Raw genomic sequence first — 20108 nt, 5'->3', positions numbered from 1 at the left:
ACATGGGGGGGGGGGGCAGGCGCTGGACATGGGGGGGGGGCAGGCGCTGGACATGGGGGGGGGAGCAGGCGCTGGACATGGACATGGAGGGGGGGGGGGGAGCAGGTGCTGGACATGGGGGGGGGCAGGCGCTGGACATGGGGGGGGGGGGGAGGGAGCAGGTGCTGGACATGGAGGGGGGGGGGGGCGCAGATATCTCCTGCTGCTTCCTTTTACTTATTATGGGACTTATTAGGTGCAAAAAGTTGCACAAGAGCCGAGCAATGACAGCCCCGACTGACGTCTCTACTCCTATTCGGGACTAAAAAGTCGCTCATCACACGTACCGCAAGGGGAAGATACATCTGCCCCATGGTCTCCATGACAACAGACTACAGAGAAGTCCTGTGTGTCGGGTGCTGCACCCAAAACGGTGGAGGAATTATTATATAAAAATGATAAGGTGAATGTAATCATGTGATACAGACTGCGGTATCTAATCCTATCCTGTGTGATACAGACTGCGGTATCTAATCCTATCCTGTGTGATACAGACTGCGGTATCTAATCCTATCCTGTGTGATACAGACTGCGGTATCTAATCCTATCCTGTGTGATACAGACTGCGGTATCTAATCCTATCCTGTGTGATACAGACTGCGGTATCTAATCTATCCTGTGTGATACAGACTGCGGTATCTAATCCTATCCTGTGTGATACAGACTGCGGTATCTAATCCTATCCTGTGTGATACAGACTGCGGTATCTAATCCTATCCTGTGTGATACAGACTGCGGTATCTAATCCTATCCTGTGTGATACAGACTGCGGTATCTAATCCTATCCTGTGTGATACAGACTGCGGTATCTAATCCTATCCTGTGTGATACAGACTGCGGTATCTAATCCTATCCTGTGTGATACAGACTGCGGTATCTAATCCTATCCTGTGTGATACAGACTGCGGTATCTAATCCTATCCTGTGTGATACAGACTGCGGTATCTAATCCTATCCTGTGTGATACAGACTGCGGTATCTAATCCTATCCTGTGTGATACAGACTGCGGTATCTAATCCTATCCTGTGTGATACAGACTGCGGTATCTAATCCTATCCTGTGTGATACAGACTGCGGTATCTAATCCTATCCTGTGTGATACAGACTGCGGTATCTAATCCTATCCTGTGTGATACAGACTGCGGTATCTAATCCTATCCTGTGTGATACAGACTGCGGTATCTAATCCTATCCTGTGTGATACAGACTGCGGTATCTAATCCTATCCTGTGTGATACAGACTGCGGTATCTAATCCTATCCTGTGTGATACAGACTGCGGTATCTAATCCTATCCTGTGTGATACAGACTGCGGTATCTAATCCTATCCTGTGTGATACAGACTGCGGTATCTAATCCTATCCTGTGTGATACAGACTGCGGTATCTAATCCTATCCTGTGTGATACAGACTGCGGTATCTAATCCTATCCTGTGTGATACAGACTGCGGTATCTAATCCTATCCTGTGTGATACAGACTGCGGTATCTAATCCTATCCTGTGTGATACAGACTGCGGTATCTAATCCTATCCTGTGTGATACAGACTGCGGTATCTAATCCTATCCTGTGTGATACAGACTGCGGTATCTAATCCTATCCTGTGTGATACAGACTGCGGTATCTAATCCTATCCTGTGTGATACAGACTGCGGTATCTAATCCTATCCTGTGTGATACAGACTGCGGTATCTAATCCTATCCTGTGTGATACAGACTGCGGTATCTAATCCTATCCTGTGTGATACAGACTGCGGTATCTAATCCTATCCTGTGTGATACAGACTGCGGTATCTAATCCTATCCTGTGTGATACAGACTGCGGTATCTAATCCTATCCTGTGTGATACAGACTGCGGTATCTAATCCTATCCTGTGTGATACAGACTGCGGTATCTAATCCTATCCTGTGTGATACAGACTGCGGTATCTAATCCTATCCTGTGTGATACAGACTGCGGTATCTAATCCTATCCTGTGTGATACAGACTGCGGTATCTAATCCTATCCTGTGTGATACAGACTGCGGTATCTAATCCTATCCTGTGTGATACAGACTGCGGTATCTAATCCTATCCTGTGTGATACAGACTGCGGTATCTAATCCTATCCTGTGTGATACAGACTGCGGTATCTAATCCTATCCTGTGTGATACAGACTGCGGTATCTAATCCTATCCTGTGTGATACAGACTGCGGTATCTAATCCTATCCTGTGTGATACAGACTGCGGTATCTAATCCTATCCTGTGTGATACAGACTGCGGTATCTAATCCTATCCTGTGTGATACAGACTGCGGTATCTAATCCTATCCTGTGTGATACAGACTGCGGTATCTAATCCTATCCTGTGTGATACAGACTGCGGTAATCTAATCCTATCCTGTGTGATACAGACTGCGGTATCTAATCCTATCCTGTGTGATACAGACTGCGGTATCTAATCCTATCCTGTGTGATACAGACTGCGGTATCTAATCCTATCCTGTGTGATACAGACTGCGGTATCTAATCCTATCCTGTGTGATACAGACTGCGGTATCTAATCCTATCCTGTGTGATACAGACTGCGGTATCTAATCCTATCCTGTGTGATACAGACTGCGGTATCTAATCCTATCCTGTGTGATACAGACTGCGGTATCTAATCCTATCCTGTGTGATACAGACTGCGGTATCTAATCCTATCCTTGTGATACAGACTGCGGTATCTAATCCTATCCTGTGTGATACAGACTGCGGTATCTAATCCTATCCTGTGTGATACAGACTGCGGTATCTAATCCTATCCTGTGTGATACAGACTGCGGTATCTAATCCTATCCTGTGTGATACAGACTGCGGTATCTAATCCTATCCTGTGTGATACAGACTGCGGTATCTAATCCTATCCTGTGTGATACAGACTGCGGTATCTAATCCTATCCTGTGTGATACAGACTGCGGTATCTAATCCTATCCTGTGTGATACAGACTGCGGTATCTAATCCTATCCTGTGTGATACAGACTGCGGTATCTAATCCTATCCTGTGTGATACAGACTGCGGTATCTAATCCTATCCTGTGTGATACAGACTGCGGTATCTAATCCTATCCTGTGTGATACAGACTGCGGTATCTAATCCTATCCTGTGTGATACAGACTGCGGTATCTAATCCTATCCTGTGTGATACAGACTGCGGTATCTAATCCTATCCTGTGTGATACAGACTGCGGTATCTAATCCTATCCTGTGTGATACAGACTGCGGTATCTAATCCTATCCTGTGTGATACAGACTGCGGTATCTAATCCTATCCTGTGTGATACAGACTGCGGTATCTAATCCTATCCTGTGTGATACAGACTGCGGTATCTAATCCTATCCTGTGTGATACAGACTGCGGTATCTAATCCTATCCTGTGTGATACAGACTGCGGTATCTAATCCTATCCTGTGTGATACAGACTGCGGTATCTAATCCTATCCTGTGTGATACAGACTGCGGTATCTAATCCTATCCTGTGTGATACAGACTGCGGTATCTAATCCTATCCTGTGTGATACAGACTGCGGTATCTAATCCTATCCTGTGTGATACAGACTGCGGTATCTAATCCTATCCTGTGTGATACAGACTGCGGTATCTAATCCTATCCTGTGTGATACAGACTGCGGTATCTAATCCTATCCTGTGTGATACAGACTGCGGTATCTAATCCTATCCTGTGTGATACAGACTGCGGTATCTAATCCTATCCTGTGTGATACAGACTGCGGTATCTAATCCTATCCTGTGTGTTACAGACTGCGGTATCTAATCCTATCCTGTGTGATACAGACTGCGGTATCTAATCCTATCCTGTGTGATACAGACTGCGGTATCTAATCCTATCCTGTGTGATACAGACTGCGGTATCTAATCCTATCCTGTGTGATACAGACTGCGGTATCTAATCCTATCCTGTGTGATACAGACTGCGGTATCTAATCCTATCCTGTGTGATACAGACTGCGGTATCTAATCCTATCCTGTGTGATACAGACTGCGGTATCTAATCCTATCCTGTGTGATACAGACTGCGGTATCTAATCCTATCCTGTGTGATACAGACTGCGGTATCTAATCCTATCCTGTGTGATACAGACTGCGGTATCTAATCCTATCCTGTGTGATACAGACTGCGGTATCTAATCCTATCCTGTGTGATACAGACTGCGGTATCTAATCCTATCCTGTGTGATACAGACTGCGGTATCTAATCCTATCCTGTGTGATACAGACTGCGGTATCTAATCCTATCCTGTGTGATACAGACTGCGGTATCTAATCCTATCCTGTGTGATACAGACTGCGGTATCTAATCCTATCCTGTGTGATACAGACTGCGGTATCTAATCCTATCCTGTGTGATACAGACTGCGGTATCTAATCCTATCCTGTGTGATACAGACTGCGGTATCTAATCCTATCCTGTGTGATACAGACTGCGGTATCTAATCCTATCCTGTGTGATACAGACTGCGGTATCTAATCCTATCCTGTGTGATACAGACTGCGGTATCTAATCCTATCCTGTGTGATACAGACTGCGGTATCTAAGGTATCTAATCCTATCCTGTGTGATACAGACTGCGGTATCTAATCCTATCCTGTGTGATACAGACTGCGGTATCTAATCCTATCCTGTGTGATACAGACTGCGGTATCTAATCCTATCCTGTGTGATACAGACTGCGGTATCTAATCCTATCCTGTGTGATACAGACTGCGGTATCTAATCCTATCCTGTGTGATACAGACTGCGGTATCTAATCCTATCCTGTGTGATACAGACTGCGGTATCTAATCCTATCCTGTGTGATACAGACTGCGGTATCTAATCCTATCCTGTGTGATACAGACTGCGGTATCTAATCCTATCCTGTGTGATACAGACTGCGGTATCTAATCCTATCCTGTGTGATACAGACTGCGGTATCTAATCCTATCCTGTGTGATACAGACTGCGGTATCTAATCCTATCCTGTGTGATACAGACTGCGGTATCTAATCCTATCCTGTGTGATACAGACTGCGGTATCTAATCCTATCCTGTGTGATACAGACTGCGGTATCTAATCCTATCCTGTGTGATACAGACTGCGGTATCTAATCCTATCCTGTGTGATACAGACTGCGGTATCTAATCCTATCCTGTGTGATACAGACTGCGGTATCTAATCCTATCCTGTGTGATACAGACTGCGGTATCTAATCCTATCCTGTGTGATACAGACTGCGGTATCTAATCCTATCCTGTGTGATACAGACTGCGGTATCTAATCCTATCCTGTGTGATACAGACTGCGGTATCTATCCTATCCTGTGTGATACAGACTGCGGTATCTAATCTATCCTGTGTGATACAGACTGCGGTATCTAATCCTATCCTGTGTGATACAGACTGCGGTATCTAATCCTATCCTGTGTGATACAGACTGCGGTATCTAATCCTATCCTGTGTGATACAGACTGCGGTATCTAATCCTTCCTGTGTGATACAGACTGCGGTATCTAATCCTATCCTGTGTGATACAGACTGCGGTATCTAATCCTATCCTGTGTGATACAGACTGCGGTATCTAATCCTATCCTGTGTGATACAGACTGCGGTATCTAATCCTATCCTGTGTGATACAGACTGCGGTATCTAATCCTATCCTGTGTGATACAGACTGCGGTATCTAATACTATCCTGTGTGATACAGACTGCGGTATCTAATCCTATCCTGTGTGATACAGACTGCGGTATCTAATCCTATCCTGTGTGATACAGACTGCGGTATCTAATCCTATCCTGTGTGATACAGACTGCGGTATCTAATCCTATCCTGTGTGATACAGACTGCGGTATCTAATCCTATCCTGTGTGATACAGACTGCGGTATCTAATCCTATCCTGTGTGATACAGACTGCGGTATCTAATCTATCCTGTGTGATACAGACTGCGGTATCTAATCCTATCCTGTGTGATACAGACTGCGGTATCTAATCCTATCCTGTGTGATACAGACTGTGGTATCTAATCCTATCCTGTGTGATACAGACTGTGGTATCTAATCCTATCCTGTGTGATACAGACTGTGGTATCTAATCCTATCCTGTGTGATACAGACTGTGGTATCTAATCCTATCCTGTGTGATACAGACTGTGGTATCTTAATCCTATCCTGTGTGATACAGACTGCGGTATCTAATCCTATCCTGTGTGATACTATCTGCTGAGCTGTGTATCTAATCCTATCCTGTGTGATACAGACTGTGGTATCTAATCCTATCCTGTGTGATACAGACTGCGGTATCTAATCCTATCCTGTGTGATACTGTCTGCTGAGCTGTGTATCTAATCCTATCCTGTGTGATACTGTATGCTGAGCTGTGTATCTATATCTAATAATATCCTGTGTGATAGTAACTGCTGAGCTGTGTATCTAATCCTATCCTGTGTGATACTACTGAGCTGTGTATCTAATCCTCTCCTGTGTGATACTGCTGAGCTGTGTATCTAATCCTCTCCTGTGTGATACTGTCTCCTGAGCTGTGTATCTAATCCTATCCTGTGTGATACGGTCTGCTGAGCTGTGTATCTAATCCTATCCCGTGTGATACTGCCTGCTGAGCTGTGTATCTAATCCTATCCCCTGTGATACAGCCTGCTGAGCTGTGTATCTAATCCTATCCTGTGTGATACTGCTGAGCTGTGTATCTAATCCTCTCCTGTGTGATACTGTCTGCTGAGCTGTGTATCTAATCCTATCCTGTGTGATACTGCCTGCTGAGCTGTGTATCTAATCCTCTCTGTGTGATACTGTCTCCTGAGCTGTGTATCTAATCCTATCCTGTGTGATACTGTCTGCTGAGCTGTGTATCTAATCCCACCCTGTGTGATACTGCCTGCTGAGCTGTGTATCTAATCCCATGATGTGTGATACAGCCTGCTGAGCTGTGTATCTAATCCTATCCTGTGTGATACAGACTGTGGTATCTAATCCTATCCTGTGTGATACAGACTGCGGTATCTAATCCTATCCTGTGTGATACTGTCTGCTGAGCTGTGTATCTAATCCTATCCTGTGTGATACTGTCTCCTGAGCTGTGTATCTAATCCTATCCTGTGTGATACTGTCTGCTGAGCTGTGTATCTAATCCTATCCTGTGTGATACTGTCTGCTGAGCTGTGTATCTAATCCTATCCTGTGTGATACTACTGAGCTGTGTATCTAATCCTCTCCTGTGTGATACTGCTGAGCTGTGTATCTAATCCTCTCCTGTGTGATACTGTCTCCTGAGCTGTGTATCTAATCCTATCCTGTGTGATACGGTCTGCTGAGCTGTGTATCTAATCCTATCCCGTGTGATACTGCCTGCTGAGCTGTGTATCTAATCCTATCCCCTGTGATACAGCCTGCTGAGCTGTGTATCTAATCCTATCCTGTGTGATACTGCTGAGCTGTGTATCTAATCCTCTCCTGTGTGATACTGTCTGCTGAGCTGTGTATCTAATCCTATCCTGTGTGATACTGTCTGCTGAGCTGTGTATCTAATCCTATCCTGTGTGATACTGTATGCTGAGCTGTGTATCTAATCCTCTCCTGTGTGATACTGTCTCCTGAGCTGTGTATCTAATCCTATCCTGTGTGATACTGTATGCTGAGCTGTGTATCTAATCCATGATGTGTGATACTACTGAGCTGTGTATCTAATCCTCTCCTGTGTGATACCTGTCTCCTGAGCTGTGTATCTAATCCTATCCTGTGTGATACTGTATGCTGAGCTGTGTATCTAATCCCATGATGTGTGATACTGCTGAGCTGTGTATCTAATCCTATCCTGTGTGATACTGACTGCTGAGCTGTGTATCTAATCCTATCCTGTGTGATACTGCCTGCTGAGCTGTGTATCTAATCCTATCCTGCGTGATACTGTCTGCTGAGCTGTGTATCAATCCTCTCCTGTGTGATACTGCCTGCTGAGCTGTGTATCTAATCCTATCCTGTGTGGTACTGCCTGCTGAGCTGTGTATCTAATCCTCTCCTGTGTGATACTGTCTGCTGAGCTGTGTATCTAATCCTATCCTGTGTGATACTGACTGCTGAGCTGTGTATCTAATCCTATCCTGTGTGATACTGTCTGCTGAGCTGTGTATCTAATCCTATCCTGTGTGATACTGACTGCTGAGCTGTGTATCTAATCCTATCCTGTGTGATACTGACTGCTGAGCTGTGTATCTCATCCTATCCTGTGTGATACTGTCTGCTGAGCCGTGTATCTAATCCTATCCTGTGTGATACTGTCTGCTGAGCTGTGTATCTAATCCTGTCCTGTGTGATACGGTCTGCTGAGCTGTGTATCTAATCCTGTCCTGTGTGATACTGCTGAGCTGTGTATCTAATCCTATCCTGTGTGATACTGACTGCTGAGCTGTGTATCTAATCCTATCCTGTGTGATACTGTCTGCTGAGCTGTGTATCTAATCCTATCCTGTGTGATACTGTCTGCTGAGCTGTGTATCTAATCCTATCCTGTGTGATACTGACTGCTGAGCTGTGTATCTCATCCTATCCTGTGTGATACTGTCTGCTGAGCCGTGTATCTAATCCTATCCTGTGTGATACTGTCTGCTGAGCTGTGTATCTAATCCTCTCCTGTGTGATACTGTCTGCTGAGCTGTGTATCTAATCCTCTCCTGTGTGATACAGTCTACTGAGCTGTGTATCTAATCCTCTCCTGTGTGATACTGTCTGCTGAGCTGTGTATCTAATCCTCTCCTGTGTGATACTGACTGCTGAGCTGTGTATCTAATCCTATCCTGTGTGATACTGCCTGCTGAGCTGTGTATCTAATCCTCTCCTGTGTGATACTGTCTGCTGAGCCGTGTATCTAATCCTATCCTGTGTGATACGGTCTGCTGAGCCGTGTATCTAATCCTATCCTGTGTGATACGGTCTGCTGAGCCGTGTATCTAATCCTATCCTGTGTGATACGGTCTGCTGAGCTGTGTATCTAATCCTGTCCTGTGTGATACGGTCTGCTGAGCTGTGTATCTAATCCTATCCTGTGTGATACTGACTGCTGAGCTGTGTATCTAATCCTATCCTGTGTGATACTGTCTGCTGAGCTGTGTATCTAATCCTATCCTGTGTGATACTGTCTGCTGAGCTGTGTATCTAATCCTCTCCTGTGTGATACAGTCTGCTGAGCTGTGTATCTAATCCTCTCCTGTGTGATACTGTCTGCTGAGCTGTGTATCTAATCCTCTCCTGTGTGATACTGTCTGCTGAGCTGTGTATCTAATCCTCTCCTGTGTGATACAGTCTACTGAGCTGTGTATCTAATCCTCTCCTGTGTGATACTGTCTGCTGAGCTGTGTATCTAATCCTCTCCTGTGTGATACTGACTGCTGAGCTGTGTATCTAATCCTATCCTGTGTGATACTGCCTGCTGAGCTGTGTATCTAATCCTCTCCTGTGTGATACTACTGAGCTGTGTATCTAATCCTCTCCTGTGTGATACTACTGAGCTGTGTATCTAATCCTATCCTGTGTGATACTGCTGAGCTGTGTATATAATCCTATCCTGTGTGATACTGTCTGCTGAGCTGTGTATCTAATCCTATCCTGTGTGATACTGTCTGCTGAGCTGTGTATCTAATCCTCTCCTGTGTGATACTGCTGAGCTGTGTATCTAATCCTCTCCTGTGTGATACTGCTGAGCTGTGTATCTAATCCTCTCCTGTGTGATACTGTCTGCTGAGCTGTGTATCTAATCCTCTCCTGTGTGATACTGCTGAGCTGTGTATCTAATCCTCTCCTGTGTGATACTGCTGAGCTGTGTATCTAATCCTCTCCTGTGTGATACTGTCTGCTGAGCTGTGTATCTAATCTCATCCTGTGTGATACTGACTGCTGAGCTGTGTATCTAATCTCATCCTGTGTGATACTGTCTGCTGAGCTGTGTATCTAATCCTGTCCTGTGTGATACGGTCTCATGGATACACAGACTGTGGAGGACATTAACTCTTTATTAGCCGGTTGTTGCTCTTCTCTGACTTCATCCCGGCTCCATGTTACCCCATTAACCCCGCGTGGGGCAGGGCAATAAGGCACTCCAGTGTTCGGTGTGACTCGTGGCGTTGGGTAGGTCATACAGTAGGTGGGTAAGGCACTGCCGGGCCGGTGCCCCCATCCTGGGATTAGTGTCAGACATGCAGCAGATTCAGGTCACATGACCCTGGTCGCAGATTCCCCGCCCCTTTGTATTGCATTGTGGGAGTCTTTACGCCAGGCTCTTACCTATAGATCGATGCAGCTCTGGCAGGGACTGGAGCAGAGCAGCAGAATAGTGAGTCTTGCGTTTCCTCTGCTTGCTGTCACTGAACCCTCCACACTCCAGGCTGATACATTGTAACGGACTCCTCAGCTGTGAGAGTTCTATTCCTGTCGCTTGATACATTTGTGACACTCTTAGCCCCGCCCTTATAGGGGCGGAGACACTTTGTGCTTTGAGCACCATCTGTCCAGTGCACTGTTGGGTTGACCCCTGACCCTTTGTGGCGATCCGTAATGTCTCATGGGATTAGTTATCGCGTTTCCGGGAGTCTCTGAGCCAATGACGCACAGTCCACGCCCACCACGCCCGTCCACGCCGTAAAGTGCGGTTCTACGTAGCGGTGCGCCGCCGTCTTTACATATAATTCTATTCTTTGCTATACATGGAGTCTAAGGTACAATGTAACTCCGGACCCTGCAGGAGGCGACGCGGCGAGCGCCACAAGAAGTGGATCCCTTTAAGAACGGCCGCCGTCTCCGCTGGCAACGGAATAATCATCGCGTTGTTGGGTCCGGTTCACGGCTGCCCCGGACGTGTCTATAGGAGGGTCCGCCAGAACGTAAGCCGACGCCCCCTGCGCCGTCCCTGGTGGTCTTGTGATATGTGAACGTTCAGTGGACAGTCGTCCGTTTTGCGGGGTCTCCGTGGTCACATGACTGTCTGCGCTCTCTGAGAGACGGTCAGTTCCGCTTATTCGCCATCTGCCGGTCTCGTCTCTTCTTCTCCATGAGCCTGGGGGGGGGGGGGGAGATGAGCCATGAGTCAGGGTGTAGTCTCCTCCTCCTGTAGGAGGCCCCGCCCCCGAGGAGTCAGCACTTACTTGCGGTTGCGCACCTCGGTCAGCTCCAGCAGCCTCTCCTGGGCGGCGCGCAGTTCGTCCAGCCGCTGCTGGTAGCGGGAGTCGCAGTTGTTGGCGCGCTCGTAGCTGGACACTTGGCTGGACAATTCGCTGGCGTGGTCGCGCAGCTGCTGGATGGACGAGTACAGATTCTCATCGTCCTCTCCTGCAATAACCAGATAAGAGGGTGACCCAGAGAACGCACTGACACCTCCGCCTCCGGGGGGCGCTGCCCATACTGCACCTTGGCATTGACAATCTCTATATGCACCAGCAGGGCGGCGAGCTCCAGCTCCTCGCTGTAACTGTTTCGTAAGGGAACGGAGCGATAACCTGGAGGCACAAAGGATCCGTCAGTGACAGGAACGATCCGGAAATTATAACCGTACATTATATAGCTAGCTCCTCCCACCAGGGCGGCTATAATAGTCATACATTATATGCTAGCTCCTCCCACCAGGGCGACTATAATAGCCATACATTATATAGCTCGCTCCTCCCACCAGGGCGGCTATAAAAGTCATACATTATATAGCTAGCTCCTCCCACCAGGGCGACTATAATCACCATACATTATATGCTAGCTCCGCCCACTAGGGTGGGCTATAATGACCATACAAGATAACACACATCCCCTTCTCTTGCATTGTTCCTGATGTGAACCAGATCCTAATTAATTCCTTAATTGGTAATTGGGTTTCATTGTTGTAATGAAGAGTTTCTATGGCCCCTCCCATTTCATGAGATCCCGCCCCTGAGGAGCTGCATTATTAACCTGGGCATAAGAAAGAGTGAGAAATTGATCTATGTTTATATTATTAATGCAGATCCAATGCATCATGGGAGACTCTCCCTACATCCAGCCCTGGGGGGAGGGGGCACGCGCCGCAGGTCTCTCACCCGTCTTCAAGGCCTTGACGGGGAAGGTGGCCTGCGCCAGGAAGTTGGGGTCACTGAACATGTCCTCCTCGTACACCACGAACCTCAGGAAGGAAAACCCGGATTATTGATGTCAAACACAAACTCCTTCATGGTCCAGACCGGGTTCAGTCCGTTATCGGCTGCGGGGGAGAAGACGCCGTCAGCTCAGCTCCAGGGGGCGCCGCGTGACCCCCAATTACAGGGGCGGCAGCCGTATCGCTCACCTACAACGTCGCTCTTGTTTTTGCTGTTGTCAAACTCCGATCCGCAAACCTCGACCTCCACAAACGGACACACGATGCTCCGGCCGTTCTTAGGGAGATGCCTGGCGCCCAGAATCTGCAATACAGACGAGTCACCCGTGCTTTACCCTGCGGCGGCTCTTCCCCGCCGCCCCCTGTGCTTTACCCTGCGGCGGCTCTTCCCCGCCGCCCCCCCGTGCTTTACCCTGCGGCGGCTCTTCCCCGCCGCCCCCGTGCTTTACCCTGCGGCGGCTCTTCCCTGCCGCCCCCCGTGCTTTACCCTGCAGCGGCTCTTCCCCGCCGCCCCCCCGTGCTTTACCCTGCAGCGGCTCTTCCCCGCCGCCCCCCCGTGCCTTACCCTGCAGCGGCTCTTCTCCGCGATCCCCCGTGCTTTACCCTGCAGCGGCTCTTCCCCGCCGCCCCCCCGTGCTTTACCCTGCAGCGGCTCTTCCCCGCCACCCCCCGTGCTTTACCCTGCAGCGGCTCTTCCCCGCCGCCCCCCGTGCTTTACCCTGCAGCGGCTCTTCCCCGCCGCCCCCCCGTGATTTACCCTGCAGCGGCTCTTCCCCGCCGCCCCCCCGTGCTTTACCCTGCAGCGGCTCTTCCCCGCCGCCCCCCGTGCTTTACCCTGCAGCGGCTCTTCCCCGCCGCCCCCCCCCGCTTTACCCTGCAGCGGCTCTTCCCCGCCGCCCCCCCCCCCCCGTGCTTTACCCTGCAGCGGCTCTTCCCCGCCGCCCCCCCCCCCCCGTGCTTTACCCTGCAGCGGCTCTTCCCCCCCCCCCCCCCGTGCTTTACCCTGCAGCGGCTCTTCCCTGCCCCCCCCCCCCCCCACTTAACCCTGCAGCAGGAAAGCTCTTGGCTCCTCCCCTTGCTTGATAACCCGCCCCCAAGGATTTGAAGTAGCGATAGAAGCATATTTAACCCCTCGGAGCCCTGGTTACTTCCTCACCTGGATCTGCACAGTGATTGGCTCCACAATCTTCAGGCTGCTTTTATCAAATGGGTCAAAAAAATCGTCCCTCATGATGTCCGGCTGCAGGACGTAACCGCTCTGCCCCCCCAGCATGAACAGCGACTGGTTCAGCTGCATCGGCTTGTCTGCGGGGGAGGAGGGAGACAATCTGCTCTAGTCACATCCAGAGCTGCAATGTTTCCTGTCTAAAGGATCGAACTGCAGCTCTTCATGTGACTGGAGTATAGAACAAAATAGCCGTAAAAGGTTCTGGATGTGACTAGAGTATAACATGCAGTGTAGTTATAGAATGGAGCCTGCAGCTCTGGATGTGACTAGAGCATAACATGCAGTGTAGTTATAGAATGGAGCCTGCAGCTCTGGATGTGACTAGAGCATAACATGCAGTGTAGTTATAGAATGGAGCCTGCAGCTCTGGATGTGACTAGAGCATAACATGCAGTGTAGTTATAGAATGGAGCCTGCAGCTCTGGCTGTGACTAGAGTATATCATGCAGTGTAGTTATAGAATGGAGCCTGCAGCTCTGGCTGTGACTAGAGCATAACATGCAGTGTAGTTATAGAATGGAGCCTGCAGCTCTGGCTGTGACTAGAGCATAACATGCAGTGTAGTTATAGAATGGAGCCTGCAGCTCTGGATGTGACTAGAGCATAACATGCAGTGTAGTTATAGAATGGAGCCTGCAGCTCTGGCTGTGACTAGAGTATACCATGCAGTGTAGTTATAGAATGGAGCCTGCAGCTCTGGCTGTGACTAGTGCATTACCTGGGGTCTGGAAGTTGAGGGCCACGAGTTGGCTCCCGCAGATCCACATGGGCAGGGGGTCGTAGTTGGAGGAGTCCAGGCGCTGGCCCTTGGGGTAGACGCGGCTGAGCTGGCGCCGGTTGTACTGCAGGAACCTCTTGCCCCGGCTGCGGCTGGCGTACTTCTCCGCCTTGGTCTCGGGGAAGGAGGACATGTCCCGGTAACAGGTCTTCTCCGTGCCGATCTCTGCACACACAGTATGGCGGCATTATAGGGGCAGCGGATGGCGGCATTATTTATACATTGTGGAGGTGGCTGGGCACCATATACATTAGACAGTGTACAGGGTATCAGACACGGGGGTATTAGAGATGGGGGTAGGGTTTGGCCCCTGTGTGGGGGTATTAGTTGGGCAGAGGTGGGGGTATGTGTCAGACACGGGGGTATTAGAGGTGAGGGTAGGGTTTGGCCCCTGTGTGGGGGTATTAGTTGGGCAGAGGTGGGGGTATGTGTCAGACACGGGGGTATTAGAGGTGAGGGTAGGGTTTGGCCCCTGCGTGGGGGTATTAGTCAGTGGATGGGTATCCTCCAGGTTTGGGTGTATTAGACGCTGATTGGATTCTAGTCCTGGATATTGGGGCGTCTCCTCCTGCTGGGCAGCAGAGCTTACACTCCAGCCTCCACTATAATGTGGGATATAATGGAACCACAGGAGCTGACAATCCAGGGCCACTTACTCTCTTCATCGAAGGGCACGGGGCGGCAGTAGACCACCAGCTCGGAGAGCTCCAGCGCGATCTTCTTCCTCCGCTCCATGATCTTCCCCTCCTGCATCTGTAGGACAGGATGTGAGCCAATCAGAGCTCTCCCCCTGTCCCCTGCCCCTCCCCCTCAGGACACATGGAGTAACTGCAGCTGCGTCTCCCTCCTCCCCCCCTAAGATCTGACAACTGCCCCCTGGGGTCCGGCCGGAGTATTGCAGTAGCCTCACCCGTGCGTCTGCGTTCTGCGTGACCTCGCGGATCTTGGCGATCCAATCATTGAGCTCGTCCTGGGAATCTGCGGCCACGTCCAGCGCCTGGGAGGGGTGCGACATCTGCTGGGAGTGGATGGTGAACATGTACGGCCGGGGGCCGCGGCCCTCCTTGGATAAGACTGCGGAGACAGACCTGAGATTAGAGCGGTGACCTCCCAGCATGCACTGCAGCCTCCCACCCCCGGCAGGACAGTGAGTGCAGGTCATTGCGCCCCCGCCTCTGGTTTGGCGCTCACCGATGTGGCAGGACGGGACGTCTATGAAGCCCTTCAGGAAATTCCCCAGCGGACTGTTCTCTGCAGAATGACCGAAAAACGGAGACTGCAAGGAGAAGGGAAGAGGTCAGTAAGGAGGCTCCGCCCCGGGTCATCGCTGGGGGTCAGTGACCTCTCACCGCCTCCTCCTGCTCCACCGCCGCCAGCGCCGTACTCATCTCCTCCACGTAATTAGCTGGAAACCAAAGCTGCTTCTTCCCCCCGTAGTCACCGCGCCACCTGCAGGTCACAGCGAGAACAGCAGGGTCACACAGACCGCCCCCATGTAAGGTTACATAGGACTGCAGGTGACATCACTCACCAGCCGCCGTCCTGCTTGTCCACGTTGTGTATTATCGCCTGTTTACAGAAGGAAAGCTCGTCCTCCCGCTGCGCCCTGTAGTCATACAGCGCCTTCACCATGCACTGGGGGGACATGAGAGGGCCACAGGGTCAGGGGTCACTATGGGGGGGCATGCACTGGGGGGAGACATGAGAGGGCCAGGAGGTCAGGGGTCACTATGGGGGAGCATGCACTGGGGGGAGACATGAGGGGGCCAGGAGTTCAGGGGTCACGTACTGGGGGGACATGAGAGGGCCACAAGGTCAGGGGTCACTATGGGGGGGGGGTCATGCACTGGGGGGGAGACATGAGAGGGCCAGGAGGTCAGGGGTCACTATGGGGGGGCATGCACTGGGGGGAGACATGAGGAGGTCAGGGGTCACGTACTGGGGGGACATGAGAGGGCCACAAGGTCAGGGGCCACTATGGGGGGGGGCCATGCACTGGGGGGGAAATGAGAGGGCCACAAGGTCAGGAGTTACTATGGGGGAGGGGTCATGCACTGGGGGGACATGAGAGGGCCACAAGGTCAGGGGTCACTATGGGGGAGGGGTCATGCACTGGGGGGACATGAGAGGGCCACAAGGTCAGGGGTCACTATGGGGGGGGCATGCACTGGGGGGAGACATGAGAGGACCAGGAGGTCAGGGGTCACTATGGGGGGGCATGAGAGGGCCACAAGGTCAGTGGTCATTATAAGGGGGCCATGCACTGGGGAGAGACATGAGAGGGCCGGGAGGTCAGCGGTCACTATGGGGGGGGGGGGTCATGCACTGGGGTGAGACATGAGAGGGCTAAGAGGTTAGAGGTCACTATAGGGGTGGTCATGCACTGTGGAGACATTAAAAGGCTGGGAGGTCAAGGGTCCCTATGGAGGGTCACGCTCTGGGGGGAGACATGAGAGGGCTGTGATGTCAGGAGTCATTATAGGGGGGACATGCACTGAGAGAAGACACGAGAGAGTTGGGAGGCCAAGGGTCACTATAGGGGGTGTTGAACACTTGGGGGAGACATGAGAGGGTCGGGGTTCAGGGGTCACTATAGTGGGGGCATGGGGGGAGGGGTGAACATGACATGAGACTTCTTACCCTGGACGTGGGCATCTTATTAGCCTCCACATACAGGTGGGGGGTCCGCACCTCGTACAGCGCCCCATAGTCCAGGTCCTGAAAGAGACACAGAGATGACTGCTGGAGGATTGCAGGGTGTGATGCCTCCCTTCTCCTGCGGGGGCAGGACACTCACGGCGGTCCCCATCTTCTCCAGCGCCTCCTCGTTGATGGGGTAGCGCAGCCTCATCTTGCGGTACAGCGGGTGCTTCTCGTAGTAGCTGACCAGGTCCACCAGACTCTCGAATTCTGCGGAGCTCCCGAGCATGAAGAGCCGCCCCTCCTGCTGGATGCGGCAGTGCTTGATCTTCCCTTCAGCTCTACGGGGGGCGACGGATGGAGAATCAGACAAGGGGGTCTCAGGCACCCGCCCCCATCCACCCCCACCCCGGCCCCTGGACACAAGGCTCCAAGATAAAATTCCCACCATCTGCTGTGACCACTAGGGGGAGCTCACAGCAAGGAAATCTCCAAATCTGAGAGATGCTGCAGTCATGTGATCAGCAGCCGATCCAGCATCTACAAGGAGAGGGAGGGGAGGAGTCACTGGAGTCACATGACCAGTAAGAAGCCCCGCCTCACCTGAAGGATATGGCATAGGAGTTTGCTTCACTTCTCTTCCGCACCAGAAAGGCGCCATCTCTGGGCACCCGCATCAACATGTGCTCCGCCTGCAGGCGGGTGAGACTGGCGTGATACCACCTGCGGATACACCAGGCTGAGATACTTACTGTATCCCACTGCATAGGATGAGGTACACAGCTCAGGACACTGTATCACACAGGATAGGATTAGATACACAGCTCAGCAGACAGTATCACACAGGATAGGATTAGATACACAGCTCAGCAGTATCACACAGGATGGGATTAGATACACAGATCAGCAGACAGTATCACACAGGATAGGATTAGATACACAGCTCAGCAGTATCACACAGGATGGGATTAGATACACAGCTCAGCAGTATCACACAGGATGGGATTAGATACACAGCTCAGCAGACAGTATCACACAGGATAGGATTAGATACACAGCTCATCAGTCAGTATCACACAGGAGAGGATTAGATACACAGCTCAGCAGACAGTATCACACAGGATGGTATTAGATACACAGCTCAGCAGACCGTATCACACAGGATAGGATTAGATACACAGCTCAGCAGACAGTATCACACAGGATAGGATTAGATACACAGCTCAGCAGTATCACACAGGATAGGATTAGATACACAGCTCAGCAGTCAGTATCACACAGGATAGGATGAGATACACAGCTTAGCAGACAGTATCACACAGGACAGGATTAGATACACAGCTCAGCAGACAGTATCACACAGGATAGGATTAGATACACGGCTCAGCAGACAGTATCACACAGGATAGGATTAGATACACAGCTCAGCAGACAGTATCACAGAGGATAGGATTAGATACACAGCTCAGCCCCCAGTACCACACAGAACAGGATTAGATACACAGCTCAGCAGACAGTATCACACAGGATAGGATTAGATACACAGCTCAGCAGACAGTATCACAGAGGATAGGATTAGATACACAGCTCAGCCCCCAGTACCACACAGAATAGGATTAGATACACAGCTCAGCAGACAGTATCACACAGGATAGGATTAGATACACAGCTCAGCAGACCGTATCACACAGGAGAGGATTAGATACACAGCTCAGCAGACAGTATCACACAGGAGAGGATTAGATACACAGCTCAGCAGACTGTATCACACAGGATAGGATTAGATACACAGCTCAGCAGTCAGTATCACACAGGATAGGATTAGATACACAGCTCAGCAGACAGTATCACACAGGATAGGATTAGATACACAGCTCAGCAGACAGTATCACACAGGATAGGATTAGATACACAGCTCAGCAGACTGTATCGCACATGATGGGATTAGATACACAGCTCAGCAGTCAGTATCACACAGGATAGGATTAGATACACAGCTCAGCAGACAGTATCACACAGGATAGGATTAGATACACAGCTCAGCAGACAGTCTGCTGAGCTGTGTATCTAATCCTATCATGTGTGATACTGTCTGCTGAGCTGTGTATCTAATCCTATCCTGTGTGATACTGTCTGCTGAGCTGTGTATCTAATCCTATCCTGTGTGATACTGACTGCTGAGCTGTGTATCTAATCCCATCATGTGCGATAGTCTGCTGAGCTGTGTATCTAATCCTATCATGTGTGATACTATCGCACATGATGGGATTAGATACACAGCTCAGCAGACAGTATCACACAGGATAGGATTAGATACACAGCTCAGCAGACAGTATCACAAGGAGAGGATTAGATACACAGCTCAGCAGACAGTATCACACAGGATAGGATTAGATACACAGCTCAGCAGTATCACACAGGAGAGGATTAGATATACAGCTCAGCAGACAGTATCACACAGGATAGGATTAGATACACAGCTCAGCAGTATCACACAGGATAGGATTAGATACACAGCTCAGCAGTCAGTATCACACAGGATAGGATGAGATACACAGCTTAGCAGACAGTATCACACAGGACAGGATTAGATACACAGCTCAGCAGACAGTATCACACAGGATAGGATTAGATACACGGCTCAGCAGACAGTATCACACAGGATAGGATTAGATACACAGCTCAGCAGACAGTATCACAGAGGATAGGATTAGATACACAGCTCAGCCCCCAGTACCACACAGAACAGGATTAGATACACAGCTCAGCAGACAGTATCACACAGGATAGGATTAGATACACAGCTCAGCAGACAGTATCACAGAGGATAGGATTAGATACACAGCTCAGCCCCCAGTACCACACAGAATAGGATTAGATACACAGCTCAGCAGACAGTATCACACAGGATAGGATTAGATACACAGCTCAGCAGACCGTATCACACAGGAGAGGATTAGATACACAGCTCAGCAGACAGTATCACACAGGAGAGGATTAGATACACAGCTCAGCAGACTGTATCACACAGGATAGGATTAGATACACAGCTCAGCAGTCAGTATCACACAGGATAGGATTAGATACACAGCTCAGCAGACAGTATCACACAGGATAGGATTAGATACACAGCTCAGCAGACAGTATCACACAGGATAGGATTAGATACACAGCTCAGCAGACTGTATCGCACATGATGGGATTAGATACACAGCTCAGCAGTCAGTATCACACAGGATAGGATTAGATACACAGCTCAGCAGACAGTATCA

General features: G+C 50.0%; 1 protein-coding gene across 1 annotated transcript in view; it reads right to left on the bottom strand.

The window, feature by feature from the left end:
- Window positions 1-10050: 10050 nt before the first annotated feature.
- Window positions 10051-20108, bottom strand: part of LOC140132344 (1-phosphatidylinositol 4,5-bisphosphate phosphodiesterase gamma-1-like) — a 99921-nt gene continuing 89863 nt past the window's right edge. Inside the window, 15 exon segments of the mRNA XM_072151000.1 lie at window positions 10051-11128; window positions 11217-11567; window positions 12135-12233; window positions 12236-12295; window positions 12380-12494; window positions 13347-13495; window positions 14137-14361; window positions 14853-14949; window positions 15107-15270; window positions 15388-15472; window positions 15546-15645; window positions 15728-15831; window positions 16837-16914; window positions 16994-17177; window positions 17440-17559. Of these exon segments, the coding sequence (XP_072007101.1) occupies window positions 11236-11567; window positions 12135-12233; window positions 12236-12295; window positions 12380-12494; window positions 13347-13495; window positions 14137-14361; window positions 14853-14949; window positions 15107-15270; window positions 15388-15472; window positions 15546-15645; window positions 15728-15831; window positions 16837-16914; window positions 16994-17177; window positions 17440-17559 (1912 nt within the window). The 3' untranslated portion in view covers window positions 10051-11128; window positions 11217-11235.

Source organism: Engystomops pustulosus, chromosome 5 (genome assembly GCF_040894005.1).
Source record: "Engystomops pustulosus chromosome 5, aEngPut4.maternal, whole genome shotgun sequence".
In the NCBI taxonomy this organism is placed as follows: domain Eukaryota; kingdom Metazoa; phylum Chordata; class Amphibia; order Anura; family Leptodactylidae; genus Engystomops; species Engystomops pustulosus.
This window is presented reverse-complemented; position numbering and strand designations above follow the sequence as displayed.